We start from the raw sequence: 23,551 nt of genomic DNA on the forward strand, positions 1-23,551 counted from the left end.
TTAGCAGGTCATAAAACGACGTCATTCGAGTTTCAATTAATTAAGGATGAGAGTCCTGATATCTTACAGCACAAACAGGACAATTTTCCGAGCAATTAACGGCGGGCGCGACTGGATCAACAGTCTGCGCAAATCACGAATTACAGCCGGATGCTTAACTTTGAAACTTGATTTCTGTTACAATTTGCGATCTCGTGATTTACCGCATGCTGTATAAACGATAAATTAAACGAACAGCAAACGTAGCCGCGAGGAAGAATTATGTTATCACATCCGATATCGTAAAACCGTATATCTCAGAAATAACAGAAGACGCATATAAATATAGTTCGTACTTTTTGCTTATGTATATGTTACATCGTTCCATTCTTCTTGCCAAAGAAGAATCTCCGAAGAGGCTCACTTGACGAACAAACTGAAGTCTCACTTTCTTCTTATAATGCTCTCCTCTTTGTACCGCATCTCTACTTAAACATTTTCAGTTCTTGCTGCTTCTTCATCTATACAAAAAGGAGTCTTTACTAAGCCTGCACTTTAGGACCCACTCGGTCACGGCGTTCGCCGAATATGCCGAACCAGACTGCACTGAGTCGGCAATGACTCACAGTCGTAATCGTTTCGCCAATTCCGTGTAACCACACTGCGGCTATAATTGAGCGCCACTGCGGTTGTGCCCCTCTCCACACTGTGGAGTTGTGTCTTGTCCTCGTCGACGGCTCGCATTCGCGTTTTTCTCTCCCGCTCGCGCCTACTCTCTCACGTGCTTCTCTCTCCCTTCGTCTCTCCCTCCGCAGCCAGCAGAAACCGCTTATCGAACCTCGCCTCACCTGTCTCCTTAATTTCTTGCTTAGTCCGCCGCCGCAATTTTTGCGCTCACGCGACGAGGCGCTCGCTCGTGACCGGAAGTGTGATTGGGAAGAGATTTGGTGTCGCACGTGTAACAATGAAATGTTTAATCGATAGATAGTTGGCGGATCCGCGAGATGTAAACTGCCGCCCACTCGATTATCTCTCGCGCATTTAGTGACGTGGAGTCTCGATTACCACGAAAAATATGATGCAGTCTGGCAGCTCAGAGGAATCGGATAAATCTACGCGGAAAATTGAGAAAGCTGGGGGAAATACTGAAAAATAGTGGAGAAAAATAATGCAGTAAAATTGTTGGTCCAGTCTTATCGAGTGTCGCGAAAGTGATATTAAAATCGATTTAATTGATTTATTTAATTGATCTTAATACTGTTATCTAATCGAGGTAATTTTAAGATTCAATTTTCAGATTAGTTAAATTAACTTTAATACGTATGTTGCATCTCATTGCTTCGGAGTGAGTGAAAACATTGCTGTCGCCGAGTGAGACCGACCTATGTTGGAGGTAGCACGGAGATAATAAATCGAAACGCTCTGATTAGACCGGAGCCGCCGTCGCCGCAGTCGTGGAAAATGAGATAATACCGATAAGAATCGTCGAGTGACGCGAAAGAAATGGGTGAAGCGCGACTCGAGAAGAAAGCAGGAAAAGAACGGTACTTCTTCGCGTCTAATTCATTCCCCGGATCATGAGGGTGGCTTTTATGTTGGGTGCTTCCGAGGAACAAGTCTTATCGGAGCGTTGATTAAAAATACAATCTTAATAGGCTCGCGTGCAATCTTTGCATAAACAAAATTTACATTACACGCTAATTATTCGCAATCAGCGCTTTTAATCTTATTCATCCTCGTTGATACGGAAAACAGCTGCACGAAACGTATAAAAACGTCCTTTATATCTCGTTATATTTAGATTTCACAAAGAAGGTCATTTGTTCTTAATAATTAGACAAAATTAGATAATGCAAAGAATTAGTAATACAAGTGTAGTACAAATTCGCAGTGGACAACTTTTTGTCTTTATGAAAGAACTGTGCTTTATCTTGAAGTTTAACGAGATCTCATGTGCGGCCGTCTTCATCTCTTTTTCATTCGACGGGGTTCGTTTGTTTATCAGTTACGTGGTGTGTATTATCAGCCACCAGTAGTACCGAGCCAATAATGAAGCGGCACCTTCGTCAGTTGCCGAAGCGCGGCCTTATCGTCGCGTGTCACATCGTTGCGCTTCACCGGTTGTCCGAGAAAAACGAAGTCAAGAAGGAAACCGATAAGGCGGAAGAGAGGGAAACGGGGAAAAGTGCGAGTTGCCGAGAACGGCTCCTTTTCGTTATCGATCGCGATGTAATGTAAATTGAATTAGTGCCAGTGGAATATTACGATGCAACTATACACGTATACACGGCGATAACGAGCGACCTTGGATCGGCTCAGTGTGTTCGTTATCTTGCGAAATTAGACTCATGGAGCTGTGTTCTTTAATAAACGCTTGATTAGAGACAACGGAATTTATTCTAGTGGAGTGTGGAAACGCGAGTGCACGACGCGAGCGCGTTACGATTTTGCATCAGGACGGTGATATAGGATATCCCGCGAGAAATCCTTGTAATTCTTATAATTTTGCTCAATTAAAAACGTCAATAAATTCTCGTGAAAGCGTCTCGCGAAATCTCGCGTAGCGAAATGATTGTCCATGCATGTCGCATTTTTCCGACTGATTATACGCGCGATCGGGGAAAATTATTGAAAGTATCGGTGATTGTGTACCTTAATTATGCAGATTTTATGCGAATTAAAACCATCGGAGGTCTTCGCATCGATAATAAATATAAAATTAATGCAGATGTCATTTTCTCGCGCAACTGATCATAAAATAATGATATGACGGTCATATAATTTAATCGCATATATAATATTAATAAATATAAATACAAGTGCGCGTTGCAGAGCAATTTTAACGTCGGCCGAATTGCGCGGCAAAATTTTCGCGATCCGGAGAAGTTCGAAATCAGAGTGAAAGCTTAAACAGCGTAGCGAAATGTCGCGCAATCGTATAATCGTAATACATATAAATCGTACATTTTAAAGCTTGATTTGGATGGCATAATAAAGTAAAAGTGACGGTTATATTGCTGATTGATGCTTATATTTCGAATTACAGAGAATTTAATCGATAAACCGAGCAATATTGACACGGTAAAAGGGAATTCTCGCGAGCTTGGGCGGCATCCTTTGACGTGAATTTTTCCCAACAAAGTTTCTCCGGCATCTCGTTCGTAGCGGAAGGAAAAATCGAACTAATAAAATCGCGGTTATCTGTGCCCTCTCTCTACATTTTACGCGGTCGTGCAAATGGCAGTAAAAACGTTTGGCTTGATCGGCACAACGAGAGAGAGAGAGAGAAACAAAGACTTATGTCGCTGTTACGAATCAAACGTAATACGCGACCGATCGAATATTCCGCCTGTACGGGGTGTTATATACGATTGTCGATAAACCGTAACCTTGACCGACTTTAAAGCGCGATCGACTCTGTATACCACGACGAAAGAGAAACTTTAATTGACGGAATTATGCTGGTGAAACGCGCGGGTCAACTTGTCGCGGCCGTTTGTGTAAAACAACGCGAAACTGTGTCGAGTTTCTGTCGGTAATTATCGAGGTCAATTAATCGAACGAAAATGACAGAAATATGACGATACTATTGACGATACTATAAGGTATCTTTTTTAGATTATTTAATTTAAAAAGTTACGCTAAGACGTTAACTTTTTTCTCGAAGCGATGAAAATTTTCAATTTTCATGCGACAATCTAGATTGAAAGTAATATACAAACTGCATAAAAACTGTATTGCGCGCTACGCGTTCGCGGTCTGGCGAAATGGCTTTTTAAATTGAACCTTTTTATCGTACACATATAAATAGTACGGATCCGCAGATGGTTATCGAATTAATGAATTCAATCTCACATTAGTTTTTGCATCGGTGTACGTGTCAGATTGCACAGTCCGTTCCAGCGACTCATCTCCAATTGATTCCACGAAATAGTGCTCGTCAAAATTTTGCTGCGTGGGTTTGCACTTTTACGTGATATCCACAAGAAGGAGCTGAATGTCATGCTCGATCAATTAAAATCATATTTTGCGCACATTTGTGTTTTTTAACTCACTGAATCGCTCGCAAACCATACTGATCGTTCAATTTTAAAACTGCGTTTTTTTATTACTCTACTGGTATCCATATAATCTTATAGGCTTGACGCACTAGCAGAACAAATCGTTATGTAACATATAACGTGTAATTTCTTGATACATGCGACAATCGCGTGATAACATATTATCTCCACTGATTCTTGGAAAATACATGTTTCTTTATTTATTCTTCTAGAGAACGCAACTTGTATAGACGTAAACAAACGTTTGCGAAAAACAGGTAAAAAAGAATATTCAAGTACGTTTATCAATCTAATACCAGCAATTTGTATACGATTATAATTGCTAAATTTTATTAACTTAGAAACGAAAGATAAAAATAAAGCAAGAGAATGTAAGAGATAATAATGAATATAATAACACTGGGTTTCTCTTTGATATTTTGAGCCTATAATTATCTATAATTATCTATAATTAGCATTAGAATCCAGGGTAATTCTAATTATAATTTTATGTATCGTGTAATGCAAGACTCGTTTGAAGGGTTAGACACACACACACACACACACATAAAATACGCACAACAGTGCGTACATTAAAATACATTTATACATATCATATAAAATTATAAGCAAAATTTCGAAATTTGAAACAAGTTATAGATTGCTTAGTGCGTCTAGTACTAATTGTAAAGCAATGCGCACGGTGAATTTGAAAAAAAAGACAGCGTTTTAAAATACCGAAAAATCCGTTCGTCGCGCGAACATCGGAGCTTCGAAGGAATTTGATATAGATATCGTTCGCGCGAAATTCATCTGAGCAAGCCGGATCCCTGGTGCGACTTGATCGCGATTAAGCGCGGAGCAGTGTCGACAAATATTTGTCGAAGACGCGGCCGGCTGGCACTCGAGTGCATTAAACAGTGACGTCTATAAGGACTCGCGCTTTATGCCGGTGCACAATAATTGCCCGCCGCATCGTCGCAGCCCGTGAACCCGCCGTGCGGGACCGTCTGATAACGGAGTGCAGTCCGCGCGAGCTTATCACGGGCCGGGATTAACCGCGGTCTTATAATCCGTTTTCTCGCGATAATGCCGCGATATTGCATACGCGGGCGCGCGAAACGCGTAAATTACGCGCTCCAGATACGGGATTTGACCGCCGCAATTCAGCCGTGATCATGCTAATGTTAGGTGCGACGCGAATTATGTTTTGCGGAGTCGGAAGGAATGCGGCGAAGGTATATACGGTGCGGGATATAATTAAGCGCTTGATAACCAGCGCTGATTATATCGGCTTTATTCGTAGACGATATATAAGCAGAGAGCTTAAGACATACAAAAATTTATGAACCTTGATAAGAATCTACTGACGCCAGATCGAGAAGACAATTACGAAAAGTAGTCCTATTGATAAATGTCTCGCGAAATATATTACGTTAATTACAATTAAAAATACTTGAGTATAAATTTTATATAAATTAAAAATCAATATAAGAACTTGTAACTATAAAAATCATAATAACGATAATTATTCTTTTGTAATATATAGTAATATTACTTTTCTTATTCCTAAAAATGTCATTGTAATAAATCGACTGTGAAAGAAAAAATAAGCAGAACGTTGTCGAAATTAAATGATACGACCTATTTCGTGCGAAAATACTATCTCGGTGTTCAAGGTAGCAAAACGATTGATAGCAGTAATTGTAACATGGTGCGCGTTAATTTCGTGGAATATAATTGACTGCCGTTTTATCACAGGATGCCTAATGTCACAGGAAATACAGAAGATGATCAGTATACTACGAAAAATTTGGCCATTTCTCTCTTGAAATTAAAATTAACTTAGTTTATTTTAAAAAAGTAGCACAACATTTGTCATAATGTTAGAATTACTTTTTATTCAATAATTAATGGAACAGACGTCGACCTTTTCCTTTCCATCGCGATAAGCGACGATTTCTATTAGAGTATTAAGTCTTGTTTCGGTAATTGGTCACTCGATTGGAAGAGATAAATTATGAACATAATGGTGATAACGAGGGCAATAACGAAGGATGAGTCGTACGATCTTTTCTTGATAAACAGAAAAATGTTCTTACTATATACAATAGCTGTAATTTTCCTAACAATTCTACGCAACGTCAATATGGGTTAATTTTTTTCGTAAATATTGAGAGCTGAAAAGCATTCGTGAAATCTGAAAAATGACGCTACGGGATGGAAGTATTTTCCATTTCATAAAAGAAGCACGCGTTCAATTTCGAAATATTGCGCGGTGTATCGGCTAAAAATACGGTAGGAGGGCATTTAAAAAAAAAACAGTGGTAGATATGAGATCGTAAATCGGATCAGCGGCTTAGAGGCGGCTTAAGAAAGTTCTCAACTTCTGACGATCGATTTTATCTCAACTTCCAGGCTTCGTTAAATACACGGAAAGCAAAAAGGCGTGAGTGGACGCGATATTAACGATACAGTCGATATCGTTGGCGCTGCAACGATAACACGTTATCGGAGTGATACCGTTTAACGACACACAGCTGCCTGTGTATGTGTGGGTGTGCGTGTTTGTAGTTTGTAGAAATTACAACTAAGACGCGTCGTGCGAGTTCTGAGTGACGGAAAGTTATGCGATTCGGTCATCGAGTGAGAATAAACGAATCGCCATTCACGCGTAACGTGTGTGATGTCATTGAGTGTGATCGTCTAAGCGCGATCGATCTTGGTATCGCGCTTAGACGCGCGATATCCGACCAGGAAAGATGACACTCAAGAAGGAAGCAAAGAGGTCCTCGAAAAAGGGCAAGTCGATCCACAAAACGAATTACAATGACGAAAGTGCGAATGTGACGCAGCCGGGGCCCACGAAGGAATGCAAGCAAGCGAAACCGGAAGCAGGTGCATAAAGCGTTGGATATTAATCACTCTTTGCAAATTCTTGAAAACCATTAGCCAGAGTCTTTGATTAACATTGCCTTCGGCGAAATATCGAAACTGTCGGGAAAGTAATTGTTTACCTTAGCCGCGTCTGTATTGTCAGAGATCGAATCAACGTGACGCCGCGCCGTTAGACTTGCCAAATTGTATTTCTCAATGGAGATAATTGAAAATAATTAACAATAAGTTTAATAAATAAGTTTCCACAATTTTTCTCAAGCAAAAGAATTAGACATTTTACGGTCAGAGATAGTGAATATTGTAAAATTTAACATTGAAGTAAACGCGTTCAATAATTAGCTCTTAATTTCAATTAACTAAAATTAAATGACAAAATTACAAAGAATTGAAATAAAAATCAATAAATTATTTTATTCTAATAAAAATAATTAGAATCACGTTGCATCAAACTCATGAACTAAAGATATATTTAAAGTGACTTAAAATGATTTCGAGCATTTAACAGAAATAAAATATTATTTTTCAATTCCTAAATGTATATTAAAGTCTGAATAGAAAAACACGCATTTTGAGCTATTTTGTAATATATAAAATTGAAGAAGGCAATTTTGATTATTAATATTTCTCAAGAATCATCTTCCGGCGTCAAGAGATCATCGAAGGAAAACTCGTCGAGGAACGCAGACAATCCGACCGAGAAGCTCGAGCGACGTCCGTCGTTCCGTCGGAAATTCGGCGCTCTGTTAAGAGGAAGCGCGGCTGAGTTACCGGCGGCGATAAACCGCGGCCTGCAGCCGATCAGGCGTAGCTTTAGCTTCAGCAAGGATCTCCATCGCAGCCACGAGCCCTCGAGGCAGCCCTACAGGACCAGCAGCGTACAGTGGTACAACAGTCTCAGCTCGCTAGCGGAGGATGAGGTCGACGCCGATTGCAAGAGGGCGGGCGCTTCCGAACAGGAAGCCTTCGAGAGCAGGGGGGTTCAAGTTACCAGGACGCACAGTCTGATGGAGAAGTATCCTGTAAGGATCTCGCGCTGTCCTTAAAAAAAAAAAAAAATCGAAATGCATATATTTATTAACTCCCTAAAAAATGACGAAACTTTACGCGATTAAAAGTTATACCCAAAGTCCGTAATTTTTTCTTGTTATTTTCTGAAAGGGGATACTTTAGGGGAGTTCTTTCTCTCGAGAGTTATTTTTCAGAAATTTTGAGAAAATTGTTACTCGAGCGAAATTCACAAATGTATATAGCTCTCGAGAGAATTTCGCAAATTCTATCTAAAGGATTGTAACTCTTCTCTATCCTGATATTTATTCGTCTTATATCTTTTCTGTTGCGCAATTAAAAAATCGCAATTAATTCGATCTTATTCAATGGCAAGACGAGATGCATGATGATCTCGACATCGTCTGGTATATTTCGTGCACCATCGCCGAATCGAGGCGTAATTAACAATTAGACGCGATCTTAATCGTTTTCTAGAAACTCGCCAGAAGCATGCTGTCCAAGACTTAAGTCTCGTTAAACTGGCTCGGAGAGATTAATGAGATTCTATTTGCCTCATCCACCGGTCTTTATCCCGGTCAGTATCCTGTTACTTGCCGCGAGTTTTTTTTCCTCCTCTCTCGCCTCTCGTGCCCCGGAGAAATCTCGCTCAATTTGCAACTTTTTACCGGACGGCGGCTCCTCGTACCGTCGGGAATTGACGAAAGACTTGACCATATTTTCACCTAATCACCGAATCAAATTTTCTACTTCAGTGAATCCCAGTTCCACTATCTCTCTCTCTCTTTCACTCAAAATTTTTTTATTCGTGAACTTTCATTCTATAGAGAATAGAGAGGTGTCAATTACATCAAAATTCCCTTCGAGGGTCAGAACTATCAGTTATATCGAAATTTTGAAAACGGGGCGCGTTAACTTTACGGGAGTAAAGAAAACTTCGGCCGGAAGCATCCAGCACATGATTCCGTGCCGTGCACGAACGAATCGAGACTATCGATTTATATGGCGGTTAAAACACCGATAGTAATTTAAATGTTGAGACGTTCTTGCTCGCGAACTATATCGATTAGCTCTGACTACCAAATCATAATTCTATATGGAATTTAGTATAGCGTGTCATAAAATTAAAGTTCAAATACATATTTGCGGTAATTAATCTTGGCAGATAAAGAATCCCTTATTTTGTACGTGAATCGAGTCTAATTAAAGCGAATCTAATTAAAAGTCTAATTAATGGAGACAGTAGCCATTAAAACCTTCCGGATTTACGGCGGATTAGAGATTGAACCAAAACTGCAGAACGTCCGCGGTACGAAATACGCCGGTTGCTTTTTGAATACCGAATTCAACTATTTGAGGTTGAGAACCGTATCATTTTAGTAAACCAGGATTTCGCGAGGAAACGATATCGTCGGATTCTAACCGGGACTATTGTTCTGTAGGAATCCAAACACCTGAATCGTGCTCTAGCTACAATCAGGTCTGAATCTTACACGCGAAACCGGCTAAGCGTTTAATCCATTTGCATCCGTACCAGTGTCTACGTTTAACATGATACAATCGCGCTCTGTGCACTTAGTTCGCAGAACCGACTTCCGCTGTCTTATTGACAACTTGACTTGCGAATTATCTGGCTGCTGGGCGATCTCTGAAAATGTAGCAATTACACGTTCATGAGATAGACTCACTGACTTCGCAATCCAACGAACGGGAACAAGAATACCATTCACGAGTCCGCATGTTAAGTGACCTAAAACATCCTTATAATTGTTTCGATTGGTACACACGTTGTTCTCCATAGAGAATCAGATCTCGGAAACGCCGCGCGATTATTTCGCAAACGATCGATAATTTAGTGCGAATAATATGGTCAATCTGTTCGTATTCACGAATGATCTACACCGTAAGTAGTACATTAGCAGACACTGAATAATTTGCAGACAGCCGTTGGTGTACATTAATAGATATTTGCGATGTAAAATTGCTGCTAAGCGTCGCTGATGGCAAGATAAATTTTTAATTTTTGCGCGGGCTAATCGGAAAAGCAATAAGCATCGTGTTTAACAAGATAGTATTAGTGGTTTTTAGCCCGGTTCGGTGCTGTTTACGTGTAGATAGCTAATGAAAAATTTGCAAGCGTAATGAGACTTCCGCTCTTTCCTCCCCTCTCTCTCTCTCTCTCTCTCTCTCACAATTTTTTCTTGGCAATGTAGGTCTACCACGTATAGACGCTTTTTCCTCTCGGAAAACTTGGCGAAAAACTCATCCTGCTTCCACGTCGAGAATTAATGGCGACGACGACTGTTGAATTGCGCCAAAGTTTATAAATTTTTTCGCAAATTCTCCTATAGATGCAACTTCAGTGTTATTCTTACCGCACTCTCAGATTTATTATTCTTTTTGTTTATTATATGTATGTGTGTAAAATATATAGTATAAAATAGATTGTTATAAATAATATAAATACACAGACATATGTCCATCTCATTAACGTGACGCGGGACTATGTCACTATGCGTAAATTACAACGAGAACGATTCGCGATGGCCCACATGGTTGAAACAAACCGCATGTTAAAATTCATACTCGTTTCACAAAGCGTACGGCGCGATATCTATACATTTATAATTAAAATAATGTATATCTATGCATGTCAAAAGTTAATGGTAATGGGAATATATGTGAATAATATAATTTAATACACAGAATATCTAATAAATTGTTTAAAATTTTAAATGAATTAAATTGCTATTCTGTTAATATATTAATAGGACTAGAATTATTGTCAATACATTTTAAGCTATATTTAATTATAATTATGTTTTTCAATGCTGTGTTGTTTATAATATGCTTGGAAAAAATATTGCAATCATAGTTCATATACGTGACTTTATATTAATTAATCATTTTATTTCTCTTCTAAAACAAGAAACTTTTGAAAAGAAAAAGTTATCATACATACAATTCTCCTTAAACATTGCAGTTGCAATATGTTGTCCTCGAAGTTCTTCTAAGATCTCAAAAAATAAATACATCGCGAAAAATACTGTACATATAACTCATATGCATGCAAAATTATACTTTTGCGATAGTTAGAATATCTTGGTACTCATCAAAATTTTCACGGAAGAAAGAAAATCATAAGCAAATAAAGATATAGAGCGATTTTTCCAAGTTTTCTATTCAGTTATTTATCTTTTACGACTGCACCAGTTATATTCCATAATGCGACTCGTATTTGTGTGGAAAATTCAACAAAAAAACATCTTATCGATTTATCTCTTTGTAAGGAAAAATCTCTGAATAAGAAGCAAGCTCTCTTAACTTAACGACCATATTAGATCCTTCTTCTTAACAGGACGCAAATCTTAATCCCGGTATGGAAAAGGAAAATATATTCCGGGCACTTTATGAATTTTTCATCGAAATCGGGAAGATTAGTGACTCTTCGTTGCTTATCCTCTTTTGCGTTCGTTTTCTCGTTGTTAGTAGAATCGTTTATCAATAACGACAAAGGCGCGAGGTCTGTGACCTTTTCCGAATGTATTATATCTATACAGTCAAGCGATCTCTTTAAACAGGATTTATATGAGATGTTTCCATTCGTTTTGCAGGCCACGAATATTAGACGGAGAGTAAACGCTTTTTCACATCCGACGGCACCTCCTTATGGACGTCACAGTGATTATTATCACTCAAATATAGGTAATTATATAATTTATTATTATTATGTAACAACTATATAATTATTATTATACATTAAATAAGAGAGTTTTTAAAAAGGAATTATTTGCTCAACATTCCTCTTCTCTATTTTCCTTTATCATATATTATAATTTAGCTGTACATATAACAAAAATGATATATTTTACATGTCCTTTTTATTATACTCCGTTCATATTTTTCATTACGACACAAATCCACATTCACTTCCGTAATTTTGCCAAGTTTAAAATTAATTGTCCGGCTAATTTCTAGAAAGTGATTAATAGTCGCGAAGTATACGCGACGAAACATAAACTTCCTTCAGATTTTACAAGGATATAGGGGAGTCGAGTTGGCTAACTTAATTTTTCTGAATTTCTCCCTCCTCCCCCAAGATTACATAATCTTCTCTTCTCTCAGACAAGATTAAAAGCTTTATATTTTTCTGTAAAATTTATATAAGTGAGACGCAATGATGTCGACGTGTCCCTTTGAAGAACCTTTTTCCGTCGTATTTCAGATCTAAGCAGACCGCCCTGTGAAGCAAGCAGTCTTCCGGCTTTGAGTCGCGTCGCCATCGACACGAATGACAATGAAACGAAATTACCGCTGTAAGTATGGCCGACTGATTTCTTTTGCTCTATTCGCCTGTATCTGCAACTCATTCTCAATAATTAATTGCGACGTTAATAACGATTTAATTACTGCATTAGATTCCTATATCTGAAGGCAAAAATTACGAAAGCCGATTATTTGTAAAATTTTATATTTTATCCGATGATTTCCGAATATTTTTTCTTCGCCTGACTTTAAATGCATTACAAATTGATTATTCTTTTCTTTATTTTTATTTACCGAATATCAGATTTATTTGGATCTATCCAACTATCAAAATGACCATTCTCATTTTTTTTTATTGCTTGAACGATTGATTGTTGTAGTCGACCCTTAAAAATTTGCTGTGCTTTCCGTAAACGGAAGAAAAAAAATCGTGAAACATCGCCCATTGGTTTTCGCACGAATACTTCTTTCGTTTCGTCAGCAGGATAATAAATTACAGTTGAAAAGGAGGGTAGAAAGACAGAAGGAGGTCAATAAACTATCTGTGATAAATCACAGCGTTGGTCAGAGAGCAGCGGCGATGGGCTCGAAGATCGAACGAAATCGAGAAACAGGTGAAAGAATTCGCGTTAATTCTCTTCGAAACACTCGGAACATTTGGATCGTATCATATATATTTTGCGATCCGCGTTTCGTTTGGACCATTTTTAAAGTTCGCGCTTCGATCTTCGGGAACTTCTTTTACGGATATTACGCAGGTCTCATCGCGACTGGTTAATAAAACAACTCCTTCGTTTGCACGTACGCGGAACTTTTAAACAATGCCTTTCTCTCCTCTTTCCGCTAGCAAGCGCGCTATTTGCGCAAAATGAATAGCTTTCCCGGAGAAGTGTATGTTTCACAGCTGCACGTGCAATCGAAACACAAGTTACTAGATCGTCGGTAAATCAAGTCCGCCGCTCGCTGCAGCAATTTAGTTTGTTTCCGTGAAACAAAAGTCCAAATCGCGCGACACGTATCGTTACATACTCGCCATTCATCTCGGCGCTCTAAGCCTAAAAGTAGGACAGTCAGCGTTAGATCATTTTATGATTACAGAGAAACGTTATAAATTTTAAAATATATGATATTAGATATAGATATTTATAAATGTGTAATTACAAACGTTGTGTCCAAAATGTCTAACAGTGCTAATGACTAGTTGAATTATTTTATCTTGTTTCTACACTTATATACTTATACCTTTTTGAAAAAATATTGAAACATTTATTTCTTTTTACAACCGTAAAATAAATGTTGCCATTGTAAATAAAAAACAGCGCCTACAGTGTTAAATTCATGAACTTTTAAAAGATTTAACTTTTTTGCCAATTATTGAACTTTGTGCCCCGATTTCAAGAATAAGCAAGGGAATGCGGAATTATTTTGACAACGAGAGGGGAAGGGGATCCAAAGCTCATCGGTATTCCTCTCCTATTTTCCAGCCACCGCCTCACCTCGATTCTCAGTCATTATTCTTTGATATTCCACATGAGTGCTCCGCCGGTACACCCGTATTTCACCAATCGTCGTATTTTGTGTCCACTCCTGACATTTATTGCCAGTAAAATTTAAAAAAAATATATATCCTATACAACAGCGACATAGAAAATCGATATTCACCGAACAATTGATTAATCGTGCTGGGTAAACTTTAGTTTCTTACTGCCGCAAAACTAATTACACAAATAATATGTTGTGACAGCTGCAAGCATTTATGCTAAATGAGACAATTTTGTTGTTAGAAGCAATTATTGTCAATCTTCTAAAGAATTATATACTATTGTTGTTTATTTTCTTTAAAGATTACTGTGAAATTATCTAAATTATCGTCTATCTGACGATCTTCTTACGACGGCCACAAAGAACATAGAAGGAAAAGAAAAGTGATGATCATTTTTCTGAATAATGTAAAGAAACGTGCTGACAATATATAGTTCACTTTTATACCGGTTTCACGCATTGGCGAGCAGACTGAAAACGTGAAACATCGTGGCCGACATTTCCATTCTATCTTTCGCAAGTTTCCTTCTCTCCCTCGATATTCCTGAATTTTTGGGTCTCGCAAAGAAATAGACGCAGTATGGAAGGATAAGTGTGGAATACCGCGCGCCGTGAAGTTTTCACGAATAAAAACATTTCCTCGCACGTTCGTCATTTTAAAACCCGAGTATTTCGCTATTACGATTCCCTGAGTTGACGCCTTCCTTTGTGAGATAAAGACCTGACCGCATTAATTACGAGCTAGGCAATGTTTGCAAGAACTGAATTAAGTCGCGACGTTCTTTGCCGGTATACTTTGTCGACGAGAATATTACGACGGGAAAGTTGCGACGCAGCTATTTGGTTTTTCTGGTAAATACCAAAATCTCAGAAGGATATCTTGATATTACATACTTCTACGTAATATTACAACGTTGAAAAGTAATTTTGCAACGAAGCAACAATCCCGACGATAGAATATAACAAAAAAGTTCGTCACTCACTTCGCTACATTTGTTAATGAAGAAGAACATTTTAAGTCAAAATTTTATCTATTCAAATATAAAACTGCGATAATATATTTCACGCGTATCTCTTCGCCTGAAATTCAAATGTAAAGGCACTATCTCTTGCGTCGCGAAAGGCATTGAGGAATTTGTATCGGTTTCCTGTGAGGCTGAAGTAAGGAGCGAAAATCCAGGGGTAACTTCGTTTCGCTTAAGAATGGTAAAATATATCGATATTTATAGTGACACCGAGATTCTAACAGAATCCGGTGTCACTTTCTAGAAATCGAGAATCTTTCCATATCGAGACGAAAGCGTATATCGAGTACACTTTTTACTCTGTTATTGTGAGAATAGTATTATACTACTTTTCAAGTACGCGATAGACGGCTCAAGGATTACGAAAGTCGATCAACGAGCACTATCATTTTTCTAGCAAAAATATAAGCAAGATATAAAAATATGAATATTTAAATGGAATTGACAGATATACTGAAAATTAATTAATTATTATCAGTGCAAAGTAAGACAGTAATGTTTGAATCTAAGTAAATTCTCGCGGTTTAATTGGAAGATTGGTTGTTATCGTTTATATTTGTAAAGTGTTTTCAACCGTATTAGGTCATCTTCTGTTTTGGATCTGATTAATTGTAAGATCGAAAAAAAGCTAATCCAACTAATTCAACGTATTTTTGTTTTATAGAAAGGAGCAACAGGTCAAGAACGGACGGGGAAACTTCAGATCCAGCGTCCGAAAGTTATCTCCGCTGGGAAATTTCATCAAACAGCATTTGGTGAGTCCTTTTCATTTTTTTGTCTCATCAAATTAATTATTCTGTCGATGCGCCACTTATTTTATTTCGAAAAAACATTTCGTATAATAATTCGTGGTACGCTGCAATAAAATCAATGTCTTCGCAAATATTGTCGATAGAATGGACACTTTAATAAAAACGGTCAGCTGTGCTTGCTATAAAAAACAACTCGTGTGACTTTATTAAATGCGTTGTCATTAAATTTATTGAAAAATAGGTCGTTTTTTTCTCAATAAATATCTAATTAACATTCATGTGCGCATTATCTGCAGCATCGCGTAATATAATTTTTTGTAAAACGATTTTTTGCAGTATAAATTAAATTTACGTACGATATTTGCATATTCATTACATGTTCAAGCTACATTTAAATCGAAAAACTTTATTTATATCCATACAAATAAAATTGATATTTAATATTTTTCCGTCAAGAAAAACTCGCTTCTAAAACGGTGAAAAAGGTCTGTTTATTATTCAAGAATATTCAGTGTAAGAGTTAAGAGCTTTTACATAGAATTAACGCAACGCCCACGGAAGCTTATCAACCAATATTCTAATTATTTAATCATTAACTCAAATGGGTCGAATTTTAATTATTATCAAATCTAACTTTTCGTAATCGGAAAACGAAAATATTGTACAATTAATTGAAAATAATATTGGTCTTAATCATATTATTATCGTAGTTGGTCCATTATCAGAGCGACTGATCGATCGAAATTACAAAGGTCAATTCACGAACCGATAAGCAAAGATCACTGATTCGCGTAATCTCGTCCTTCTGTTTCTGTAACCTCTTCATGTTTACGCGAGATCTGATCCTGCCTGCGATTCCGGACGAGACATTCGGAAACGCACGATCGAGTTGGTGTCCGGGAGATAAAGCGAAGATTTCACAGCCTCGGCCTCAGAGCGATAGACGAGTGCTGTGAGATTTACTGCCAGTTGGCAGGAGAGACCAAGAAAGATCCAGCACCGTGGCGAGAGGAAGGAAATAAGAATAAAAAACACAGAGAGAGAGAGAGAGAGAGAGAGAGAGAGAAAGAGAGAGAGCAGCGGCGATTCCCGCGCAGTCGCGGATTCACTTATAATAAATGGTCCGAGCGGTCGACCAAGTCGCTGTAATTTATTGCGATTCACACCGTTTGTTTGCGATTACTACAATTACCTACTACTATTGTTGTCCTACATTGAGTAGAATATTCCATATTTTGCATCTTTCCTCGAAAGGAAATACATAGATTTACAGACTGTAGCTCCTCGACTGTAGCTCCGGTGCTCTCAAATCCGCCACTGCGCCTCTCACGAGAATCCGTCTCTGCCACCTTTCGTTTCTTTCATGCCGGTCCGGTCGTTCCTTTTTTCTCTTCGCGCTGCTGCCCTTCAGAGTGTCCGCGGGGACGGATTCCTCGTGCTTCCGTAATAGAAGTGTCATCCGAAAATGTTTTCTATCCCCAAGCGCTGCAACCGCGTCTCTCTCTCTCTCTCTCTCTTCTCTCTCTGATTTTTATTGGCTCAGTAACTTCGCCATCTATCATCTGGCTCTTCTTTTTCGGTGTTAACATTCCACCATGGCTCGCTCAGATTATTGTGCTTCGCTGATGCAGGAATTTGTTATCTCAGCTCTCAGAGCGAAAATTAAAGGCCTACCGCAGAAAATGACAAGTATCTAGACAAACAATTTTCCTAAAAAATGCTAACATTTTTTTGAAGATTTCGAAGAATATTAAATCGAAGAATATTAAATATTTCAGAGTTTACGATGAATACAGCGTTCCGCGTTTTCGAGATATTTAATCGTGTATTTTAAGTAGGATCCTTCTCGACGACAGAATGAAATAAGAGAAAAATGCGAAATGATCGATCGAGAGGGGAAATGACGATCGGAAACTCAAACAGCACGTCAATGAGTGGAACGATGCGAAGAAAGGTCACTTTGGCTATTACGTCAATTCCTCGCGGCAGATCGCGCATCGACCGTAACCACTGCGTGTCGGTAATAGCCTTTGCGTCGACCGCGACCACTCGCGCGTCCGATCGCGACGCGACCGCTATCACTAAACGCGATCGATCAAACCCGTACCGCGGTCGGTCGTTAACGTTAAACCTCGAATCACCATGGGTGGTGCAGGAAGGAAAGAAGAATTTATCGTCTACCAGCGACTTCGTCGTATCTTCTAATCCCCCACCTAATAGCGATATAAATTCGTGCAAGTATTCTTAGCGTCTCGCTCTGTTAACGTTTCTTCTTCATCTTCTTTTTTTTTTCGCCGATCACGCGAGCGACTTACACCAAAAACGTATTTCATTCGATCACGATCATCAGTAAAGAATTAAGGTAACCTCCTCCTAATCTCCCCCTCTCTTTTTGTTTCTCCCCGCCTCCCTAATTGTCGCTGCGTTGCAGTTACTGAAATCGAAAACATTGAAATTTCGATTGGCGAATTCGTTGCAGCAGACGCGAATAAACGCGGCGAAAGGATGCAACTTGCGTGCACAAATCCTTTTATAACCGCCGGTCGTTTAGGAAGTCTTAATCGCGCACATATAAACGTTCGCTGAATCGTGCTCGCATAATGCCAAGTCGTAACCATTGTGCTGATGCCGGTGACTTGTTAGTTAAATGATGTTACAACGCCGACTTTCTCGACTCCCGGATTGACAATTATTGCTCCATCTCCAGCGTTCGCTATCAACGCTGGAAAAGCAAAAAGACAACGACGAAGACAATCGTTTAAAGAGAACGTTTGCAATACGTGCTTTCTTGTTAGGATTTGTATTGTGCAGCTCTTGCAAAATCAAATCTATTTGTTTCGTTAAAATATCTCCCTGACGTTTACGTTGTCAGAGAAAGGTAGTATTATCTAGTAACGAGACATAATACGTCAAGGAATTTCTTCGCGCAACCTTCATGAGCAAACAATTATTTTTTAATCTCAACAAGTACTTCAATATTCATTAAGTACTTCAATATTCAATAAAATTTTATTTACAATCATCGATAATGATATTTAAAACGACTGTAGCAAGAAATCTAGTTCTCTTTAGCTAGAAAAGAAATTATTAAAACATTATAGTCAATCAAGTTCCATGGCACTGGCTTAATTGGATGCTCTTGTATTTCTACATTTATCAAGTAAGCCTTTATTTTTATATACGCTTCTAATTTCAGTCGTAATTACAAAGGTATCTGAGAAAGTGAAAGAAATTCTAGAACATCTTACTGACAGCTCTACATTTTATCTAAATATCACGCGATACAAACATCTGCAACATTACTGTCGCAATTATTTCGGAGTGACAGATGCTCGATTCACTATCATCGCGAGCTTTGTCATTTCTCGTGCGGTTGCCATCATCCGAAGACGCTTACGTCGCTTCGGAATCGTACCGCGAGTGTGGGCGAGCTCACGCGAGAATATCTTGAAAAGCATGCGATGCATGATTTCTCGATGGTTGCACAAAATGTACTCGCCTTAAAGAATCGGGCGCATATATTGAAACAAAAAGAGAAATAAATTTGATCAAAGAAATATTTATTCGTAGGAAAAATTGTAAAAAAATTATTTTTCGAAAAATACAAAGTTTAATTTTAGTTTCTTTAGCGACATTCATATTCTATCGTGTAACTCGTTTTTTAAATATTTAATTAATTTTTTGGTAAGTTTTTCTTTTTACAATAATTAGAAATATTATTTTATATTATTGTATAATAGTCATTTTTAATATAACAAAAAATTCACAATATTACGAACAAAGAACATTTGATCTAACAAACGACACAAATTAGACATGTTTTATTTTTGTTAATGACGTACAATTAATGCATTTTAGTTTAAAAAAAAGACAATATTTCCTCACTACATCGCAAATACGAATCAATAATGTCTGTTATTTAATAGTATATGATAATTTAAAACGTCTACAACAATATAAAATACTTAAGATAATCGAATAAAAACTTGAAAATTTAGAATATTCTCATATACTATAAAAATAATCTAGGCTCCTGTGCGGTGTTGGAGAAATGGCGTAAAGTTTATGATTATTAACATGAGCGCGAACTTTTTCTCTAAGAGGAAAACAACTCCTACCTTTTCATTCGAACACAAAGAAATTTTGCACTCGAAGCTGTATTTGAGCTTCACATTCGAATTGGCTCTTTAGAACTTGAGAGACTTCGTCGACCACGATATCATTAGCTTCGCGGCTTATTATATCCGACCAACGTGGGATGCATTTAATTAAAATAATTAATTAAACGCATCCCATGTCCAAAAAAAGCATTCTCTTTTATTTTGTTAAGTAAACACATATAACGAAACAATATTCATGCAAGACGGGATGTAGGTAACATATATAGAATAGAAAGTAGCAATGCATAATCTGCGGTTTTATCCCTTTTTCTGTTTCTGTTTCAATACAGAAGGAAATAGGAAATGTAACAGGATGAGAAGTATAAAGAAGAGATGAGAAAAGTATTTAAATCAAAATTTATTCGTGTGTTCTTTTAATATCGAACACAAGACCAGATCGAGATTGCATCTTAAAAGCGCAGTATTATAGACATTATCTTCACCGTCAAATAATCAATAGATAAACAAGCAAAGCAGAACTTTTGCATAACTCGCCGCCGCTCCTATTTAGACGTGAAACAACATTCATCTCTTTACACGAACTCCAACACGTGGGATTACACAGCAGTTCTCGCTGGTCACTCGAATCAAGTAGCCATTCAGACGAGGTAGAACATAATTGCGTTTTGCGCTTTGCTTCACTACCGGCATGTACAATATTTGACAATGCACGCAATAAAAGCAAATGCGGAAATGTATTTCCCGTGCGAAATCCTTCCGGTCGAGCAAGTGAATGCGATTTTGTCGAGACGTAAGAGGATGCATAAAACTCTTGAAATGTAGGTATATATATATATGTATATAATCCGACCAGTACATTCGATATTGTATAATTTTATTGTATCGCATGTATGTACTTGTCGGATTGATGAAGAAACTGTAGGATTACCTTTTGTTTTCTTTTCGTTTTATTTATTAAATGCATACGAATATGACACGTGTCCGAATGTTGAAATATTTTTTCTATTACAATTCTATGATATTCTCTAAAAGCAAGTGTGAGCTTTGCACTTTCACGTTCTACTTACGTGAGACATATTGTCACGAGTTTACATAAGATTATTCAATACTAGCTGTCAGCCATCCATCGTCAGTGAAGAATATACATTGTCGCGAATTTACATAAGACTATTCGATCATGTCAGCTGTCTGTCTTAGCGGAACAAAATTATTTTCATATTTTTACTAATTTATTTTCAATTTTAATTAAATTTATAAGCTTTTTGTATGTATATAATGAGATATCGCGCTGATGCCGTATCTGTTCGAGAAATTAATCATCGGAAAAGTATTTCAGGATTATTTATTGGAAAATATCTGTGTCGCATTTGTTTCAACGTCCCAGATAATTATCCCGATTGTGCTTGCTTCCGTGATTTCTTTTGCAAAAATTGCCGTTAAAGCCCTATCGACTCTACTGCCGTATTATCGTACTTGTCAAGCACAGACAAAGGATTACAATGTAGCCTTCAACGCGTATATGTTCCTAACGTTACCACCATGGTAACGAGAATGGATTATACGGACCGTAGACGGATAAGAGCGATACTGGTCGATGTTAACCAAAGCCACCGGCGATGCTTTGATGTAAAATTGAGATAGTAAGAGAAACGCGCCGGAACTACACGTAATGTTACACGACACGGGGTAACATTACATTTTACCGAACGCAGTACCCTCCAATAATTCTTCCGACAAACGATTTTACTTTGCGCCGTCTTTTTTGCCGTAGCGCGGAAAACGGAGAAGTGGACTGAAAGGAATGATTCACGAGATATTCGTATAAAAGAGACATCGACATGGATATTAATTTCTGTAGACCACGTTACAAAGATACCTTTTTTTCAAACGACACATGAATCAAGCGCGCTGCGTGCCATTTCGACACGATCGCGCGTTTCAATTGCCCCCCCACGTTAAAGCGATGAAATATTCTTTAGAAAAAGTATTTCTTTGTACGATGAATATTTTGCCATATCGCAAGTACTCGAGTTACGTGCAAAATTGGATTGCAATCGAGAACAAAACTGTAAAAGAAGCATTTTATTTTCGAAATATCGGAAAAAAGTTACTGGGAACGAGGCCAAAAGTAATACAAGTTGCAAGACGTTGAGCAAGTTTTCATGTAATTAGATAAAGATTTAATCTTTACCATACTGTAGAATTTCAGTAGATTTTATCCGCGAATTTAATGACATTGATAAAGACCGCGTATATATATATATATATATATGTATTACGCTTCACGAAGCGGAGAGTAAAAATGCAAAGTGCACATAACGTGGGGAAAAATCGTGGGGCTCCGGCAAACAGATAGACGTCGTTCCGCCTATCGAAGAGTTTCGTTTCGATTTGCAGGAGACCTAGATCCTAATGATAGATAGGAGATACGCGCGATGCGTTCACGCGGGGCCGCGCGCGGCGCGGCGCGGCGCGTCGTCCTTGGCGAGCTTGCACTCACTTACGAACGAGGGGGTGGATTTCCAGCGACGCTCGCGCATCCCCTCGCCGTGGAGCCGACCGGCCGGCGGGGTAGGTGGCTGCGTTCGAAATATCGGCCGAGGAGACTCGCGCTCTGCCATCGGCTTCTCCCTTCAGTGCGACGCGCGACCTAACGCCGGCAAGACCGACGCCGCCCTCGCCCCCGTGTAAAGCTCAACGAGATCTGTGGTGTAACCACGAGACGAGAGAAAGCTCGAAATTGAAAAAAGATTAGAAATCACCGCGGGACGTTGATCCGCATGGTCGATCCGAGTGAGTCGACGCAGGCTCGAGGAGAGATCATACGAGAGATATTTCGGAAAGATCGATCTTGAAAAAGATTTTTGAGAAAGCAAGATAAAAGAGAAGATAGAGTCAAGGAGAAGGAAAGAAATTTCAGCCGAAATACTGAGAAAATTGACATAGAATCTTCGACAAAATAGTCGAAAATTGTCAGACCACCCATTCAATCTCGTTTTGTAAAATATGACAGAACAATTCCGGTGTGCGAGAAAAGATAAAGAATCGAATTGATCGCGCGGCAGAAAAGCCAAGGCAGAAAATAAAATTTAAAGAACAAATGATACGTACCGTGCGCGAAATATGGAAATGCGCGAGTTGTTTCGAGAATAAGAATTGAATAGCTCAGAAAAGCGAGTTCTGCGAAGAGAGTCCCGTTGTGAGAGAAAATTACTGGACAAAACGGGGAAACCCTCCACTGTCAGAATGTCATCGTCGGCGAAAATCGAAGGTAAATTCTTATTTATGTTTGCGTGAGCGCGCCTGATTTAGAGTATTAAAAAGAAAATCAAGTCTCTTACTCGGTAGGAAAGATATTGATTAAAACCTCGATTAAAACAATTGGTTGACGATTATTGAAAAACCGTATTATATCACTTGCCATACATATTGAATATAATTGAAATATTACAAAGGTTTTAAATTAATAAACTGAAAGTAGTAGGTGCTAGGAAAAAATTGTATCTCTCCAAATTTTCGAAAAATTGTGTATCCATTATTAATTTCTCGAAAAATATTATTTTTATATATTTAAATACTTGTCATTTTGATACTTCAAAAAACCTTGTTCACGACTAAATTAATAATTGAATATTGATATAAATATTTGTCTACATATAGGCTTTATATGTATCAGCACAATATTTTTTTACAAATTGTTATAGACGATATTTTTGAAGAAAGTCATCATTTTATCGTATCGTTTTATAGCAATGTAAATGTTATCGTATCGTTTTGTAGCAAATATTTACTATAAATAACTACTAAATAATCACTGGATAGCTATTACCTAAAATCTATTAACGTTATATTTATTGAGTCAGGAGAAGTTACAATTTATTAGTATGTTATTTATAGATCATCGCTAGACACAACCTAGTCAA

The 23,551-nt window shown here is 38.0% G+C and overlaps 1 protein-coding gene across 11 annotated transcripts in view; it reads left to right on the forward strand.

Moving 5' to 3' along the window:
- Positions 1-1,231: 1,231 nt before the first annotated feature.
- Positions 1,232-23,551, forward strand: part of LOC112465730 (pleckstrin homology domain-containing family G member 5-like) — an 88,476-nt gene continuing 66,156 nt past the window's right edge. Inside the window, exons 1-7 of one of the 11 annotated variants that reach the window (XM_025033437.1) lie at positions 2,027-3,584; positions 4,253-4,297; positions 6,438-6,917; positions 7,548-7,936; positions 11,537-11,627; positions 12,148-12,238; positions 15,420-15,510. In XM_025033437.1, coding sequence (XP_024889205.1) covers positions 6,782-6,917; positions 7,548-7,936; positions 11,537-11,627; positions 12,148-12,238; positions 15,420-15,510 — 798 coding nt within the window. In that variant the 5' untranslated portion in view covers positions 2,027-3,584; positions 4,253-4,297; positions 6,438-6,781. Of the gene's footprint in view, positions 1,253-1,278; positions 1,373-1,405; positions 1,524-2,026; positions 3,585-4,252; positions 4,298-4,600; positions 5,258-6,437; positions 6,918-7,547; positions 7,937-8,399; positions 8,500-11,536; positions 11,628-12,147; positions 12,239-15,419; positions 15,511-22,265; positions 22,900-23,551 lie in introns of those variants that run through there. The other 10 variants (XM_025033440.1, XM_025033444.1, XM_025033441.1 and 7 more) reach the window with 10 other exon arrangements.

Source organism: Temnothorax curvispinosus, unplaced genomic scaffold (genome assembly GCF_003070985.1).
Source record: "Temnothorax curvispinosus isolate PA1 unplaced genomic scaffold, ASM307098v1 QBEX01015443.1, whole genome shotgun sequence".
Lineage (NCBI taxonomy): Eukaryota > Metazoa > Arthropoda > Insecta > Hymenoptera > Formicidae > Temnothorax > Temnothorax curvispinosus.